The following is a 14,871-nucleotide window of genomic DNA, read 5'->3' as shown; positions in this document are numbered from 1 at the left end:
ACACAGGCTAACGATTGGGCTAAATTCTGTAACGTGACACTACATTTTTGCGTTAAATGGAATTTTGTGTTTCCCTCAGCTTTATTTTGATGCGCTAAAACTTTTTTTAGCAAAACATCCTTGAATTGAAATTAAATTAATGTTCCATTGATTTTCATAAACACTGGGGTGTTGTTGTGTGTTTGTACAGATCGATGAGCTCTATGAGGCCTATTGTATGCAACGCAGACTGAGAGATGGAGCAAATAAGATGGTGAAGGCTTACACGGCTTCTCCAGGCAGCAGAGAGGCCAGAGAGAGTCTGTCTGAAGCCAACAAGAGCTTCAAAGAGTACACAGAGGTAAGATAAGGGTGTGCGGGCAGATGAGAGTAAAGCAGGAAGAAATATGTGTACATTGACAAGAAGTTAAGAGGAAACAGTGTAGGTAGGATTTAAGAGGCTTGAGAACTCCACTTCAGTTTAGTATTGGTAAACTGATTCAATTTCAGAACTGATTGTCACTTCAGTTTTAGTAAACAGAGTTCCCTTTAGTACTGAAATTCACTGTAGTGTTAGTAACCAATTCACTGAAACCCACTTTAGTGTTTGTAAACTAAATACAATTCAGAACCTAAATCAACATTAGTGTTAGTACTAAATCCTCTTCAAAACTAAAATGTACTGTAGTGTTAGTAACTAATTCAAAACTGAAATCCACTTTATTGTTGGTAAACTGAAACCACTTAAGAACTGGAATCCACTTTAGTGTATACTAAATATACTAAATCCAATTTAGAACTAGCTTCAGTTCAGTATTAGTAAACAAATCATTATCAAAGGACATATATTATTTACCCTAGTCTTGTCCATTTTTGAAGAAGGGAAAACCTTGTTAACTTTTGTGTGTACTGTCTTGCCACCTGAACCGCATCGACATGCCCTGTGTTTGTTACCTGTGCCGTTTCCTAGCCGCAAGGATGCGTGGCATGATGCTTCTTGTCCGGTGTGTGACAGTCTTTAGAAAACTGAATCCAATTCGTAATTAAAATCCACTTTTGTTTAGTGCCAATAAACCGAATCTAATTCAGAACTGAAATCTGCTTCAGTTAAGTATTAGAAAAATGTTTTTACTTCAGAACTGAAAGCAACTTTAGTTTATCAGTTTGTGTTTGTTAAAGGTTTGAAGCGTGTATTCATAGAGCAACAAAATTGTGCAGTACAGTGGTGTGAAGGACAGGTGTTGCGTATAAGCAATGAACTGTTCTTAATTTTCAGTGGTAAGATCCAGAGGTTAATATATAAATAAAGTAGTAATATATAGTTCTGGTAAAGATAAGACTCTCAAAAATGTTTATTAGTTTGATGTCACTGTCAGGAAGTTAAAGCTTATTCTCTGTTGATTATGGCTTGCGCCAAAGGATTTTTCCACATCCAGTGGAAAATGGATGCATAGCCTAGAGAGAGTAAAACTAGACTCATTCGATATGCTGGTGGAAATAATGCTGGAAGGCAATCTGAGTAAGAGTTGCTGGCCTTTGCCAGTCAAGTGCTTTTCATTTCCATAATGGTCACTGCAAGACCCACATTCAGCTATTGGAATAGAACTCTCCATAAAATTATTTTCCTCCATAATTTACTCACTGTCTCTGTCTCTATATCTCTGTAGAATATGTGCATGCTTGAGAGTGAGCTGGAGAACCAGCTGGGGGAGTTCCATGTCAAAATGAAGGGTAAGACAACATTGTACTTTCAGCCTGTCTCTATATACTGCGGTCATAATGGTCCACCCAAATCATAATGTTTTTTGGTATTCTTACAAACTTTAAAGAAATAGTTTGCCAAATTTTTGAAAATGTTGTCATTTACTCACACTAATGTTGCTTTATAACCCATATGACTTTCTTATGTGGACACAAAAGGCACATTTTTAAAAGTTCTTCACAGGGTTTATTTGCCGTAATGTCAGGTTTGAAAAAGGACAAAAACAAAACAAAACAAAAAAACCACTATGAAACGCTGGTTACGGATGTAACCATGGTTCTGTAAATTCCGGATGACCACAAGAGATAGTCCTATAGTAGTGGATATTCGCAGTGCCAGACATATAGATTGCATACATATACCAACGAAGTCACTTAGTGACGTAAGCCAAGCTGAGGGAAATATAAGCCACTGCAGCTTGGTACCCCGCCTCGGAACGTCTTCCGAGAGACAGGAAACTCTGGCAGTTATCCGGAATTCACAGAACCACGGTTAAATCCGTAACCAGCATTCTGATTCATCCCTCCTGACCGCCAGAGATAATGCTATAGTAGTGGATGAACAATACCAACAAAGTCACGAGGAATAACTCACCCAAAAATACATGGGTTATTGCCAGAGAACAGAAGAGCTCACATCGTGGGATGTGGTGACATTGACATTGTAAAATCTTGCGAAGGTACAGGGAGAGGACCAGGTGGCTGCAGCACAGATGTCAGTAAGGGAAACGCCACTGAAGGCAGCCCACGAAGCAGAAACAGCCCTGGTGGAATGGCAAGTGACTTCCCCAGGTAAGGGTTGATGAGCCTTCTTGTATGCCATGGCAATAACCTCAACAACCCAGCGTGACGGCCTCTGTTTGGATAGAGGGTCACCCTTCTTAACACCACCATAACAAACGAACAACTGATCAGATCGTCTCAACTGTGCAGTAGCCTCTACATAACACCTCAAATCTTGCACAGAACATAAGAACAGAAATAGTCTCTCAATATTGGATTCAAGAACTGGTGGTTGAAAAGAACGGTGGAATGGACTGATTTAATAAACTGTTGAAGGAGCACCTTAGGAAGGAAAGTTGGGTTGGGCAAGAAGGTGACACCAGTGGCTTGCACCTCATGCAGGACTGACTGACGGACAACGCTTGAAGCTCACCAACTCTTTTTGCAGACGCAACAGCCAGAAGGAAAGGACTTACACTTAATGTCTGTGTACTCTAACGGCTCAAAAGGAGGTAGCCAAAGATACTCCAACACCGGAGGAAAGTCCCAGACTGGAGAATGGGGAGTACAAGCAGGATTAAGATGCTCCCTTTAATAAGCTGCTACTTAGACTGTGGGAGCCCAGAGAAAAGGCAAAATGTGCAGAGGAATGGCTGCCAGATAAACCTTTAGGGTGTAAGCCACCATGCCACTGTCCAAGAGACTTTGTAGGAAGCTCAAAACTGCTGAAAATGTGCGACAGGATCACACGACCCTCACACCACGAACAGGTGTGAGGGTCAAATGGTGCCAAATACGGCAACCCAGTTGGGATAACGGGTGTTTCCAGGAGGAAACTGCATTGGTCTGCCCACCAACAACTTTAGAAGCAGGGGAAACCATGGTCTGGGCAGCCATCAAAAGCACCATGTGTCTGCCTTGAGCAATTCTGTGAGGCTTTTCTCTCAATGTAGTTATTGTGGGAAAGGCATGCAGGAGATAATCCGGCCAGTTGTGTGAGTGCGTCTTGTCTCAACAGATTGGAAGGTTTCCTCTGGGCAAACCACAATAAGCAGTGGGTTGTCTTTTCTGAAGCAAATATGTCCACTTCCGCTGTTTCAAACTCCTGCCAGATCCTCTGAACTACATCTGGGTGAAGCCTCCATTTGCCTGGATATAGCCAGTTTCTTCAAAGGACATCTGCAGCCTGATTGACTACTCATGGCAGATAAACAGCCCTCAGTGATGCAAGCCGGGAAGCGGCCAGGTGAGAATGCTGTGAGTGAGCCGTAGCAAGCTCGCTGATTTTGTGCCCCCTTGACGGTTCAGATGGAAAACAGTCTATGTGTTGTCCGAGTGCACAAGAACATGGCTGCCTGCCAGCATAGGAAAGAAGTGTTTTAAAGCCAGAAAAACCACAAGCATCTCCAGCTGGTTGATGATGTCCATAGACTGGACTTCTGGCCATTGACCACTGATGCCTCTGAGATTCCAAACTGCACCCCATCCTGCGAGTGATGCGTCAGTTGTTATCACCTCCCAGTGGGAGGGAACAATGCCTAGTGGTACATCTGCTGTCAAAAAGGCTAGTGACGTCCACTGCTGAAGGGCATGTATGCAATGGTGAGACACTACAATACTTCGACAACGATGATGGGATAGGACCAACCAAAGGCTGTTGTTCATACGTGCGGGGGTCACAGCTAAAGCAGCCCCAGGCAATTCACAAGAGTGGCCGCTGTCAGCATCCCGATCAACCTCAGTAACACCCCATACTGGAGAGATGCGCCCAGACAAAACTGAGCAAGAAGCTTCAGGATGTCTGCCATCCGGGACTGAGACAGAGAGGCATGCATAGTGATAGAATTGGTTGTCATTCCAATGTACGTGATTGAACGCATGGGAGACAGATAACTCTTTTCCCTGTTCACTGAGATGCCCAACCTGGCGACATGATCCAGCAGCAGCTGGGGATCCTGCACAGCCTGATCTTTTATCTGAGCACAAAGTAACCAGTCGCCCAGGTACAGAAGGATCCACAACCCCTGGGACCATAGGGGTGAAAATGAAGCCATCATGCAACTTGTGAACTTCCTGAGAGAGAGTTGCTGAACAGACTGGGTCTACCACCACAGACCCACCACAAACTTTTTGGGCCGGGGTTTGAACTGCAGAGTATATCCGTTGTGTAGTGTCCCAAGAGTCCGTCACTGCGCCTTCCCCAGTAACTCAGATGCCAAAAAGCGACTGACCACTGGCCCAAACATCTCAGGCCTTGAAGGTTCAGCCATTTGAGGTTGTGTGGGGGGGGGGTTTGGGGGGCGTTAACGCAGTCCCCACTGGGATACAGCAGGGGATGGGGCTAACAATGGGATGACGCAAAATATGAATTGCTAAATATGTATGTATTATTCTACCTCCAGATGAAACAGGAGGAAGATTAATAAAAATGCAAATTATACCATTACTACCTTCGGATGAACTGTGAGGGGCAGAGAAGAGGGAGTGCACTGGCTCCGAGTTATAGGCTAAAAAATCTCCATGGTTAGGACCGACAGGCTTAATACAAATAACTCAATAACTAACCCAGTAGCACAGATGACATGCCCCCAGATTGATCCATAAGGTAAAGTGACACAGATGTTTATAAATATGAGAAATCAACATATCGACCAAGCCACGATAAAGAAAAGTATTCCAAACCAATGCAAAAAACTAATCGTCACAGACTGAGGACGAGTATTCGCCTTGAATGCATTATGAAAAATTGGCTGTTCCAATCTAACGGCTAATTAACTTGACAGCGCATAAAAAGTAATGTGCAAAAACCAGTTAACACAACAAGAACACCAGCAATAAAAAATAAAAAAAATGGGCTAATGAAAATAACCACCCAATAGCGCAGATGATACCCCTAGATAGAACCCTGAGGCACAGTGACATGACATATAAAGATGAACTTCGTATGTGAAAAAATACCAACCTTGTGGTAAAGAAGAAAAATAATCCAATCCAATTTAATGCAAACCCGTATCATCACAACTTGGGATGCCGAATATTCGTTGCTTTGAGAAAGCTACACTGATGATTGGCGATGAAAATGCCCTATGGCCTAAAGTAAAAGAGGCAGGGTGCCGAGCCGCAGTGGCTTATATTTCCCTCAGCTCGCTTGCGTCACTACGTGACTTCGTTGGTATGTGTTTTCGACCTATCTGGCTGGCGTTCTGATTATCCACTACTATAGCACCGTCTCTGGTGGTTCAGAGGAATGAAACCGAACCACAATAAAAGTAATCAGGGTTCCTTAAAGTCTTAAAATTTCTTAATTTCAGTTTTCCAAAATTGAAGATCATAAAAATTCTTAAATGATACAACATAAGTGTTAATTTTTATTTAAAGAGGTCTTAAATTTGGGGGTGGAAAGACAGGAATCGTGATCACTAATGTGATTATCAAACTTAAAAACAAAATATGATTTAATTATTAATGAATTTGGTATGGGGATATGGTAGTCATCTTATTTGTTCAGGTCTTGAAAAAATTCTTAAAAAGTCTTAATTTTTTTTAAAAAAAAAATCTGCATCAACCATGGTAATCAATACAACTCATGCACAATATTCCAAATCTTCAGCAGGGATACAATCACTTTCTATGTTGAACAAAACAAAATTGTTACAAAGTCGTTATTCACTCTCAAATCAAGTCAAATGTGATGTCGATAACATCAAACCTTATTGTTCTTATTGTGTCCTGTTACTAAATGAGTGATAGGGTCACTATTCACTTACATTATGGTGAATAAACAATGTCAAGACTTAAAAAAATATTCTCTTTTGTGTTCCAATGAAGAAAGTCATATGGGTTTAAAGCGACAACATGGTGAGTAAATAATAAACAAATTTTCATTTTTGGTGAACCATTCCTTCAAGTGATTTTTCTGCAGTACTTCAGTAACGAATTGTTCACTCTGTTTCAGGCCTGGCTGGTTTTGCGCGACTCTGTGCAGGAGATCAGTATGAGGTGAGCTGCTTCTGCTCTTTCATGTGTTCATCAACTCCCCATGATTCCTTTGATTAAGATTAAGCTAAAAATCTTGACATAATTAACATTTAGATTCATGCATTTGGATGATGATTTTATCCAAAGCGACTTTGCATTACATTTTATTAGTGTGTGTGCGTTCCCTGAAAATCTAACTCATGACCTTTACGTTGCTATCTCTATAACCTACCAGTCAAGTTACAGGAACCTATTGTCACAGATGCTGTTGTCATGGGCAGATATGCCTTTTATAGGGGTGCTGTGGCTTAGTGGTTAAAGATCTGGAAGGGTTAACACAAGGTTGTTCATTCGAACTCGCAAGAGGTGATCCAAGAGTCAAAACAAGTGTGCTTTTAAGCAAGCTTTGCTAAAAGCATCTGCTAAATGACTACTTACTTTACTAGAGAGAGAAAGAGACAGTTAGAGCCTTTAGAGACAGAAAGGTACTGCATTAGCACAGCTTCCTAGTGTGCTCCTTTAGGCATCTGCTCTTGGGCTGTGAAGAACAGATTTGGAGAGGCTGAGGATAATTAAAGGGGGGCGAATGTTAATGTCAGCCACACCTCCACCTGTTTAACATGCAGGGGCTTCAGAGAGACTGACAGGCCAATCAATGCAGTGAGTCAGCACAGTCTGCTCAGCAAGAACCCACAGACATTTGACAGCAGTGAGGTGGTGCGAAAAAGAAGAAATTGACTCGAGAATCTAGAGATGGATGAGAGAGTGGGTGGCAAAGACTTGTTTTTTTTACAGCCCATCTGTTATGCTCACTTTGTTCTTTGCCTTTACTGTACAAATGCACACAAAAGCAATTTTCTTCCACCTCTCCACCTACTTGAATGGATGGTCTGTTTTATGTTTAAAAACTTGACTTGAAAAATATTTTAATAAGTTGTTTGAATGCTCTTCAGGATTCAGTCAGTCTCTATGACCTTGCATGTGATATGTGTTAACAGAATATCTATAATACTTTGAGAAAGCTTTTAGCATTCCCATTTATCTCAATGATAGTTGCTCGGCTGGCACAGGACTCTCTGATCTACTCATTTAAAATCTGCCATATTTGCTCATGGCCAATCAGTTCCGCTGGCCAGGTTATTTCAAGGAAATAGCCTGAGCTGTAAATGCTGTATGACTAAATTACTCTGAATCTGCAGGAAAATTATGCTATGACAACTCTGATTGGCTGATAGCACCACAAGAATGTCCTGCGACCTCAAAGATAGCAGATAGTGAATAGTATAAGTCTGCTCTTGCTTTTAAGACCCCTCTAAAAATTGGACAAGTGTTAAACATAATCTGCAATGTATTTAAATATTTTATATGTTGCCTGTTGCCTTTTATATGTGTTTATTTCAAACACGGCAACTTTTAAATTGCCGTCAATAAATAAATGTGCTTGATGCAGACAGATTGTGTGGTTATGATATCTACCAACTAACTAAGTGGGCTATTTTAACCGTATATAATTTTATACCTATTATATACATTCCCCCACAGATATTTATGAAGTATGGTCGCCAGCGGTGGAAGCTGCGAGGTCGGATTGAGATCAATGGCAAGCAAGTGTGGGACAGTGAGGAGATGGTCTTCCTCCCCCTCATCACAGAGTTCCTGTCTATAAAGGTATGAATATACAGTCACATTCACTCATATCGTCTCTGCTCTTGTCTGTTTTGCTCCCTTCATCTCTCTCCCACACTTACAATCAATCACAGTCACATTAATCTGTGAAACATTAATGCACATAACAGCACAACAGCTGGATGTTTTTCCTCTCCCATGACACATAACTGCATGGGAGGGGAGGGAGATATAGAGAGGAAGACTGCACTGGAAAAGAGCAAAGGAAGTTTACAGAATAGAGTGGTTGGGGAAAAAAGGAGAGAGAGTGAGACTCTGGGGGATGAATGAATAGAATGCAGCTGATGTTTGTCATTGTATTTTTTTATATGCCTGAGTTATGCATAAGGAGCTGTGGGGTCTGTTTCAAAGAGCTGTGAGACTAGATACAGTAGCTCAGAGAGCTCTGTTTGAAAAAATATGACTGACTGTAAATATGCCTGACCCTAACTGTTATGGGTAGGGGAAAAAGACATGTTGAGATTAATATGCTAATCTAATAATAGATAGATAGGAAGCTCTATTTGTGCAGAGTTCTACATGAACAGGTTTTCTCACTAATTCTTGTTTAGTCCTTTAATGCATAGCTTCTACAGCCATCAAATCGTTTCTTGTTCACTGTCAGATGTTAAATCCTCTGCTGTGGGTAATGTTCCTGTTATTATGCATATCCACAGGTTTATTTGTGAGGTGTTGTGGTGAGTATTGTTCAGGAGTCATTCTGCAGATTCTGACTAATATCTGAGACAACAAAGCTGACTAGTCGATTTTGAAAATTGGTAGTTTTGCACACCCCTACCTGTTACCTGAAAATTCTGTATTACAGAGTCAAGCAATTCAAGTCAAGTCAAGTGGTTTTTATTGTCGTTCAACCATATACAGTTAGTGTACAGTACACAGTGAAACAAGACAACGTTCCTCCAGGACCATGGTGCTACATAAAACAACATAGGGCAAACACAGAACCACATGAGACTACACAAACTAAATAACATACCTATATAAAGTGCATGTGCAAACGTGTGGAAAAAGTATGGGACAGTACAATAAATTACTAAAAATGAACAGGACAATAGACACAGTGAGAGACAGTGCAGCGCCAACCAGTACACAGTAGTGCAAAAAGATGACAGTTTCTAAAAATGCCAAATGTAAACATAACATACTATGAGATGTTCTATGGACATAGCAGTTATTGAGGTAGCAGCCAGGTATAAAGTGACAATAATTAAAGTGCAAGTCAGGACACGTGTGTTTGTGTGTCAGTCCAGTCTCTGAGAATTAAGGAGTCTGATGGCTTGGGGGAAGAAGCTGTTACACAGTCTGGCCGTGAGTGCCCGAATGCTTCAGTACCTCTTGCCAGATGGCAGGAGGGTGAAGAGATTGTGTGAGGGTGTGTGGGGTTATCCACAATGCTGGTTGCTTTGCGGATACAGTGTTTTGTGTAAATGTCTTTGATGGTGGGAAGAGAGACCCCAATGATCTTCTCAGCTGTCCTCACTATAGCTTTGCAGTCCGAAACGGTGCAAGTCCCATACCAGGCAGTGATGCAGCTGCTCAGGATGCTCTCAATAGTCCCTCTGTAGAATGTAGAGAGGATGGGGGGTGGGAGATGTGTTTTCCTCAGCCTTCCAAGAAAGTAGAGACGCTGCTGGACTTTCTTGGTAATAGAGCTGGTGTTGAGGGACCAGGTGAGGTTCTCCGCCAGGTGAACACCAAGGAATTTGATGCTCTTGACGATCTCCACAGAGGAGCCGTCGATGTTCAGTGGAGAGCGGTCACTCTGTGCTCTCCTAAAGTCAACAACCATCTCTTTTGTTTTGTCCACATTCGGAGACAGGTTGTTGGCTCTACACCAGTCCGTTAGCCGCTGCACCTCCTCTCTGTATGCTGACTCGTCATTCTTGAAGATGAGACCCACCACGGTCGTGTCATCGGCGAACTTGATGTGGTTCGAGCTGTGCTCACATTGCTGCACGGTCGTGAGTCAGCAGAGTGAACAGCAGTGGACTAAGCACACGGCCCTGGGGGGCACCAGTGCTCAGTGTGGTGGTGGTGGTGGAGATGCTGTTCCCAATCCGGACTGACTGAGGTCTCCCAGTCAGGAAGTCCAGGATCCAGCTGCAGAGGGAGGTGTCCAGGCCCAGTAGGCTTTCCAATCAGGTGCTGAGTAATGATTGTGTTGAAGGCTGAGCTGAAGTCTATGAACAGCATTCGAACGTATAAAGTGACAATAATTAAAGTGCAAGTCAGGACACGTGTGTTTGTGTGTCAATCCAGTCTCTGAGAATTAAGGAGTCTGATGGCTTGGGGGAAGAAGCTGTTACACAGTCTGGCCGTGAGTGCCCGAATGCTTCAGTACCTCTTGCCAGATGGCAGGAGGGTGAAGAGTTTGTGTGAGGGTGTGTGGGGTTATCCACAATGCTGGTTGCTTTGTGGATACAGTGTTTTGTGTAAATGTCTTTGATGGTGGGAAGAGAGACCCCAATGATCTTCTCAGCTGTCCTCACTATAGCTTTGCAGTCCGAAACGGTGCAAGTCCCATACCAGGCAGTGATGCAGCTGCTCAGGATGCTCTCAATAGTCCCTCTGTAGAATGTAGAGAGGATGGGGGGTGGGAGATGTGTTTTCCTCAGCCTTCCAAGAAAGTAGAGACGCTGCTGGACTTTCTTGGTAATAGAGCTGGTGTTGAGGGACCAGGTGAGGTTCTCCGCCAGGTGAACACCAAGGAATTTGGTGCTCTTGACGATCTCCACAGAGGAGCCGTCGATGTTCAGTGGAGAGCGGTCACTCTGTGCTCTCCTAAAGTCAACAACCATCTCTTTTGTTTTGTCCACATTCGGAGACAGGTTGTTGGCTCTACACCAGTCCGTTAGCCGCTGCACCTCCTCTCTGTATGCTGACTCGTCATTCTTGAAGATGAGACCCACCACGGTCGTGTCATCGGCGAACTTGATGTGGTTCGAGCTGTGCTCACATTGCTGCACGGTCGTGAGTCAGCAGAGTGAACAGCAGTGGACTGAGCACACGGCCCTGGGGGGCACCAGTGCTCAGTGTGGTGGTGGTGGTGGAGATGCTGTTCCCAATCCGGACTGACTGAGGTCTCCCAGTCAGGAAGTCCAGGATCCAGCTGCAGAGGGAGGTGTCCAGGCCCAGTAGGCTTTCCAATCAGGTGCTGAGTAATGATTGTGTTGAAGGCTGAGCTGAAGTCTATGAACAGCATTCGAACGTATGAGTCCTTTTTATCTAGGTGGGTGAGGGCCAGATGGAGGGTGGTGGCGATGGCGTCATTTGTTGAACGGTTGGGACGATATGCAAACTGCAGTGGGTCTAGTTAGGGGGGTAGCTGGGTCTTATTGTGCCTCATGATGAGCCTCTCAAAGCACTTCATGATGATGGGTGTGAGTGCGAAGTCGGCGCTGTCCTGGAAGTGACTGGATTCTCTGGGCGTGTGCACGCTTTGCCTCTCTGATGGCCTGGGACAGTTTGGCCCTCGATGTTCTTAGGGCAGCCTTGTCGCCTGCTCTGAAGGCGGATTCTTGGGTCCTCAGCAGCGCACGCACCTCCGCAGTCATCCACGGCTTCTGGTTGGAGCGTGTAGTGATGGTTTTGGAGAAGGTGACATTATCAATGCACTTGCTGATGTAGTTGGTCACTGATGCTGTGTATTCTTTCAAGTTGGTAGAGTCGCCATATGTTGCAGCCTCTCTGAACATGTGCCAGTCAGTACACTCAAAACAGTCCTGAAGAGCAGTTGTCATGTCAGACAGAACTATTCTTCAATAAACATTTTATTTTCTTAGAAAAAGGGGTTAACACAGCTAAATATATCATAACATCGCAAGAATTGCCACACTTCAAAAATTGCAATACATATTGATTCAGCAGATAAATACGATTGTCATATCAAATCCAGAGGTCTGGCATTTTCCAGCCAATCTGGGCATGAACAGCATTTAAATTCAGCATGAAATCAAACTTGGTAGACGCGATAAACCGAATTTGAAAACCATTTTGGATTATAGTCTCTGTCACAGTTACGCAAAATGGGCAACACTTATTGGAGAAATCAAGGACAATTTGACAGGGACAAAGACAGGTGAGTGCAGAGCAGGATCAATTGCGCTACATAAAACAGCCCAGCCACGCCCTCCTCCTAGTCACACTCCTCCCCCGCCCGATTCAGGCCGGGGCACCACCAGTCTGACTAACTCCCCCCATCTCTGGAGGGGAGACGCTGGACATTCTGTCAGCCAGTGGTCCACCCCACCTGCTGTGAACCTGGGGGAGAGACGAGGGGAGGTGTGGGGAGAGGGAAATGGAAAGGGCGAGCGGAAACACACAGAGAGAGAGAGAGAGAAGAACTTCCTCACCGGCTCCCAAATGCGCTGTCGCCCAGACCTCAACTGCTCCTCCACCCTATGGTGAATGCCAGCTCACTTCTCCCCCAGCAGAGAACCGCTCCTTTCCTTCTTGGCAGGCATCCACGGTTCCTCTGGCTCTTGGCGGCCGGCAGCGACCTCTCCATCCCCAGGCAGATGGGCGAGGACTCTGCGACAGAGCATCCCTCCTCCCTCCCAGGTTTCGGCACCACTTTAAGACCGTGTGTCCACCAAAGCGTTTTTTTAAAAAGCCATTAACGTGGTGAGACTCTGAGCATCTATTCCACGTGGAGTGCTGTTTGCTTGCTGTTTTATTTTTGGTCGCCGAGAGTTGAAAAAACTTTGAGTATAACCCAGTGCTTGTCACTGTCACTCTAGTCACAGTGGAGGAGGGGCTGGACAAATTCCACTCAGACTAACCATCACATCCTACTTGTACAACAATGGAGGAGACATTTGCTGGTGTCTGAGTATTCATGTCTGTACCAGATGACATTCCCGGACTACCACAATATTAAAATGAATTTAATCCCTTCATCCAGAGCAAGAGTCAGAGCAAGTACTCTTCCTTGTGCTAACATTTTTATATTCAGTACTTGTTGACAAACTATCTGTAAAATGATGTACTTGCAGCACATTACTTCCGCGGATCTTTCATATCATAGCAACCAAAGCATATCAGCTGAAAAAAACGCTGCGCCTCCAAAGCACTCTCAAGCGCTCCCAGTTGGGCATTTTCAGTTGACAAAAAATGCATTGGTGGACACACGGCCAAATAGTTAAAGGAGGAGGAGGGAACCAGCTGAACAATCAACATAAACTTTTTTTTATGTTGAACCGGCATTTCCGGCTGCCCCTTATCTTGCTCTCCTGTTGATCAGCTGATTCATCACAGCCGTGTTCCATTGCCTTCAGATATTCATAAATGCTCTAGAGATTACTTAAATCATTGAGAACCTAATGAAGTGTTTATATATATATATATATATATATATATATATATATATATATATATATATATATATATATATATATACTGCCCTGCAAAAGCAAAAGACCTTAACTCACTAGAGTGTGAAACTGAGAAAAATGACTTTAAAGTTTCTGTTTTGTCCAGACAAAAGTATTATAGGTAGGACTCCCAAAATTTCACAAGTAGTTGCTATACTGAAGAAATGTTTGTATGCAAAAAATCTTGAGCTCAAAATTGTCCTTTGACCCTTGTTTGGCGGTTACTGTACTCTGCCTCTGTATTATGTGCCAAAAATCAGGAGTCATGCAAAGGCAAAAGGCCGTAACTGACATATAATCAATATTTACTTGCTGTTCACCATACTTACATCCATTATAAGAACACCTAACCAAGGTCTAGTCATCATGGTATTTGTTTTAAATTATTAGAAGACCTTTGATTGTTCCTATTTAGTGCTATAATGATCAGGATAGTGCGGCAACACTAACACAGTTAAACAGTATAACAGATAAGTTACTTTGCAGTACAGTATGTACAGTATGAATAAATACAATAAATATTTTCACAATAAAGATAATTTAATTATAATTGAATACAAAGGTATATGTATTTAAATGCAAGATCTAGAGTAATAATTAATTAAACATTGGACCAATACATTAGAGATTAGAGACTGCTCATTCCAAGTTTTTTACTGCTCCAAATAAAATCTTACTGAAAGCTAATTTTTTGAGATATCAACCTAAAATTTGGAGCACAACTTGTCCATAGGTATATATGACAAAGCATTCTTGAAATACAACCATTTAAGTTTGGATAGTGATTTTCATGTCTATGCGAAAAAAGGGGGAGGGATGACAGTTAAAGGGTTAAGGGCCACCAAACTGCTCAAGATGCTCAGTCAACGAACTCGACTTGGATTACTACTTTTTAATTCTGAGATAATATAGACAGAGTATACCGGAAAAAAGTTGGAATTACTTTTACTATTTAGGTTAGCCTACTTTGTACGGACGTTAGCGATAACCAGCTGTAAAATCTGACGTGAACACCTGCAAGAGGAAATATGGCTCAAACACGTATGGATTGTTGTGGATACAGCAGATGACGTGCATTGCTATGGATTATATCTTCTATGGATTATATCGGATTGCATGGAAAGGTAGGATGCCTCTGTATTTAATATTTGGTTTTCAGCATCTGATGTGAGGCGAGTGTCAGCGTCAACATTAGCGCTAATTTACGTGACACAGATTAAATTTAGCAAGCTCCGGGCTGTCACTGACATTGACAGATCTGAACCATCGCCCTATCACATCGCTATCACAGAGTAATAATACAAACAAGCAGTCGGCAGTCTACACTTTATTTCAAAGATGTGTCGTGTGTATGTTACGCGGTTTGGTGACA

General features: G+C 42.9%; 1 protein-coding gene across 2 annotated transcripts in view; it reads left to right on the top strand.

Annotated features, from left to right (window-relative positions):
- The window catches only part of LOC127661760 (rho family-interacting cell polarization regulator 1-like), a 95,325-nt gene that overhangs the window by 53,745 nt on the left and 26,709 nt on the right, over positions 1-14,871 (top strand). For both annotated transcript variants that reach the window (XM_052152631.1, XM_052152630.1), the window contains exons 7-10: positions 191-340; positions 1,647-1,710; positions 6,419-6,462; positions 7,984-8,109. In XM_052152631.1, the coding sequence (XP_052008591.1) occupies positions 191-340; positions 1,647-1,710; positions 6,419-6,462; positions 7,984-8,109 (384 nt within the window). The remainder of the gene's footprint in view (positions 1-190; positions 341-1,646; positions 1,711-6,418; positions 6,463-7,983; positions 8,110-14,871) is intronic.

This window comes from Xyrauchen texanus, chromosome 21 (assembly GCF_025860055.1).
Source record: "Xyrauchen texanus isolate HMW12.3.18 chromosome 21, RBS_HiC_50CHRs, whole genome shotgun sequence".
Lineage (NCBI taxonomy): Eukaryota > Metazoa > Chordata > Actinopteri > Cypriniformes > Catostomidae > Xyrauchen > Xyrauchen texanus.
Note: the sequence above shows the minus strand (reverse complement) of the source record. Positions and strands in the feature narration are given on the sequence as shown.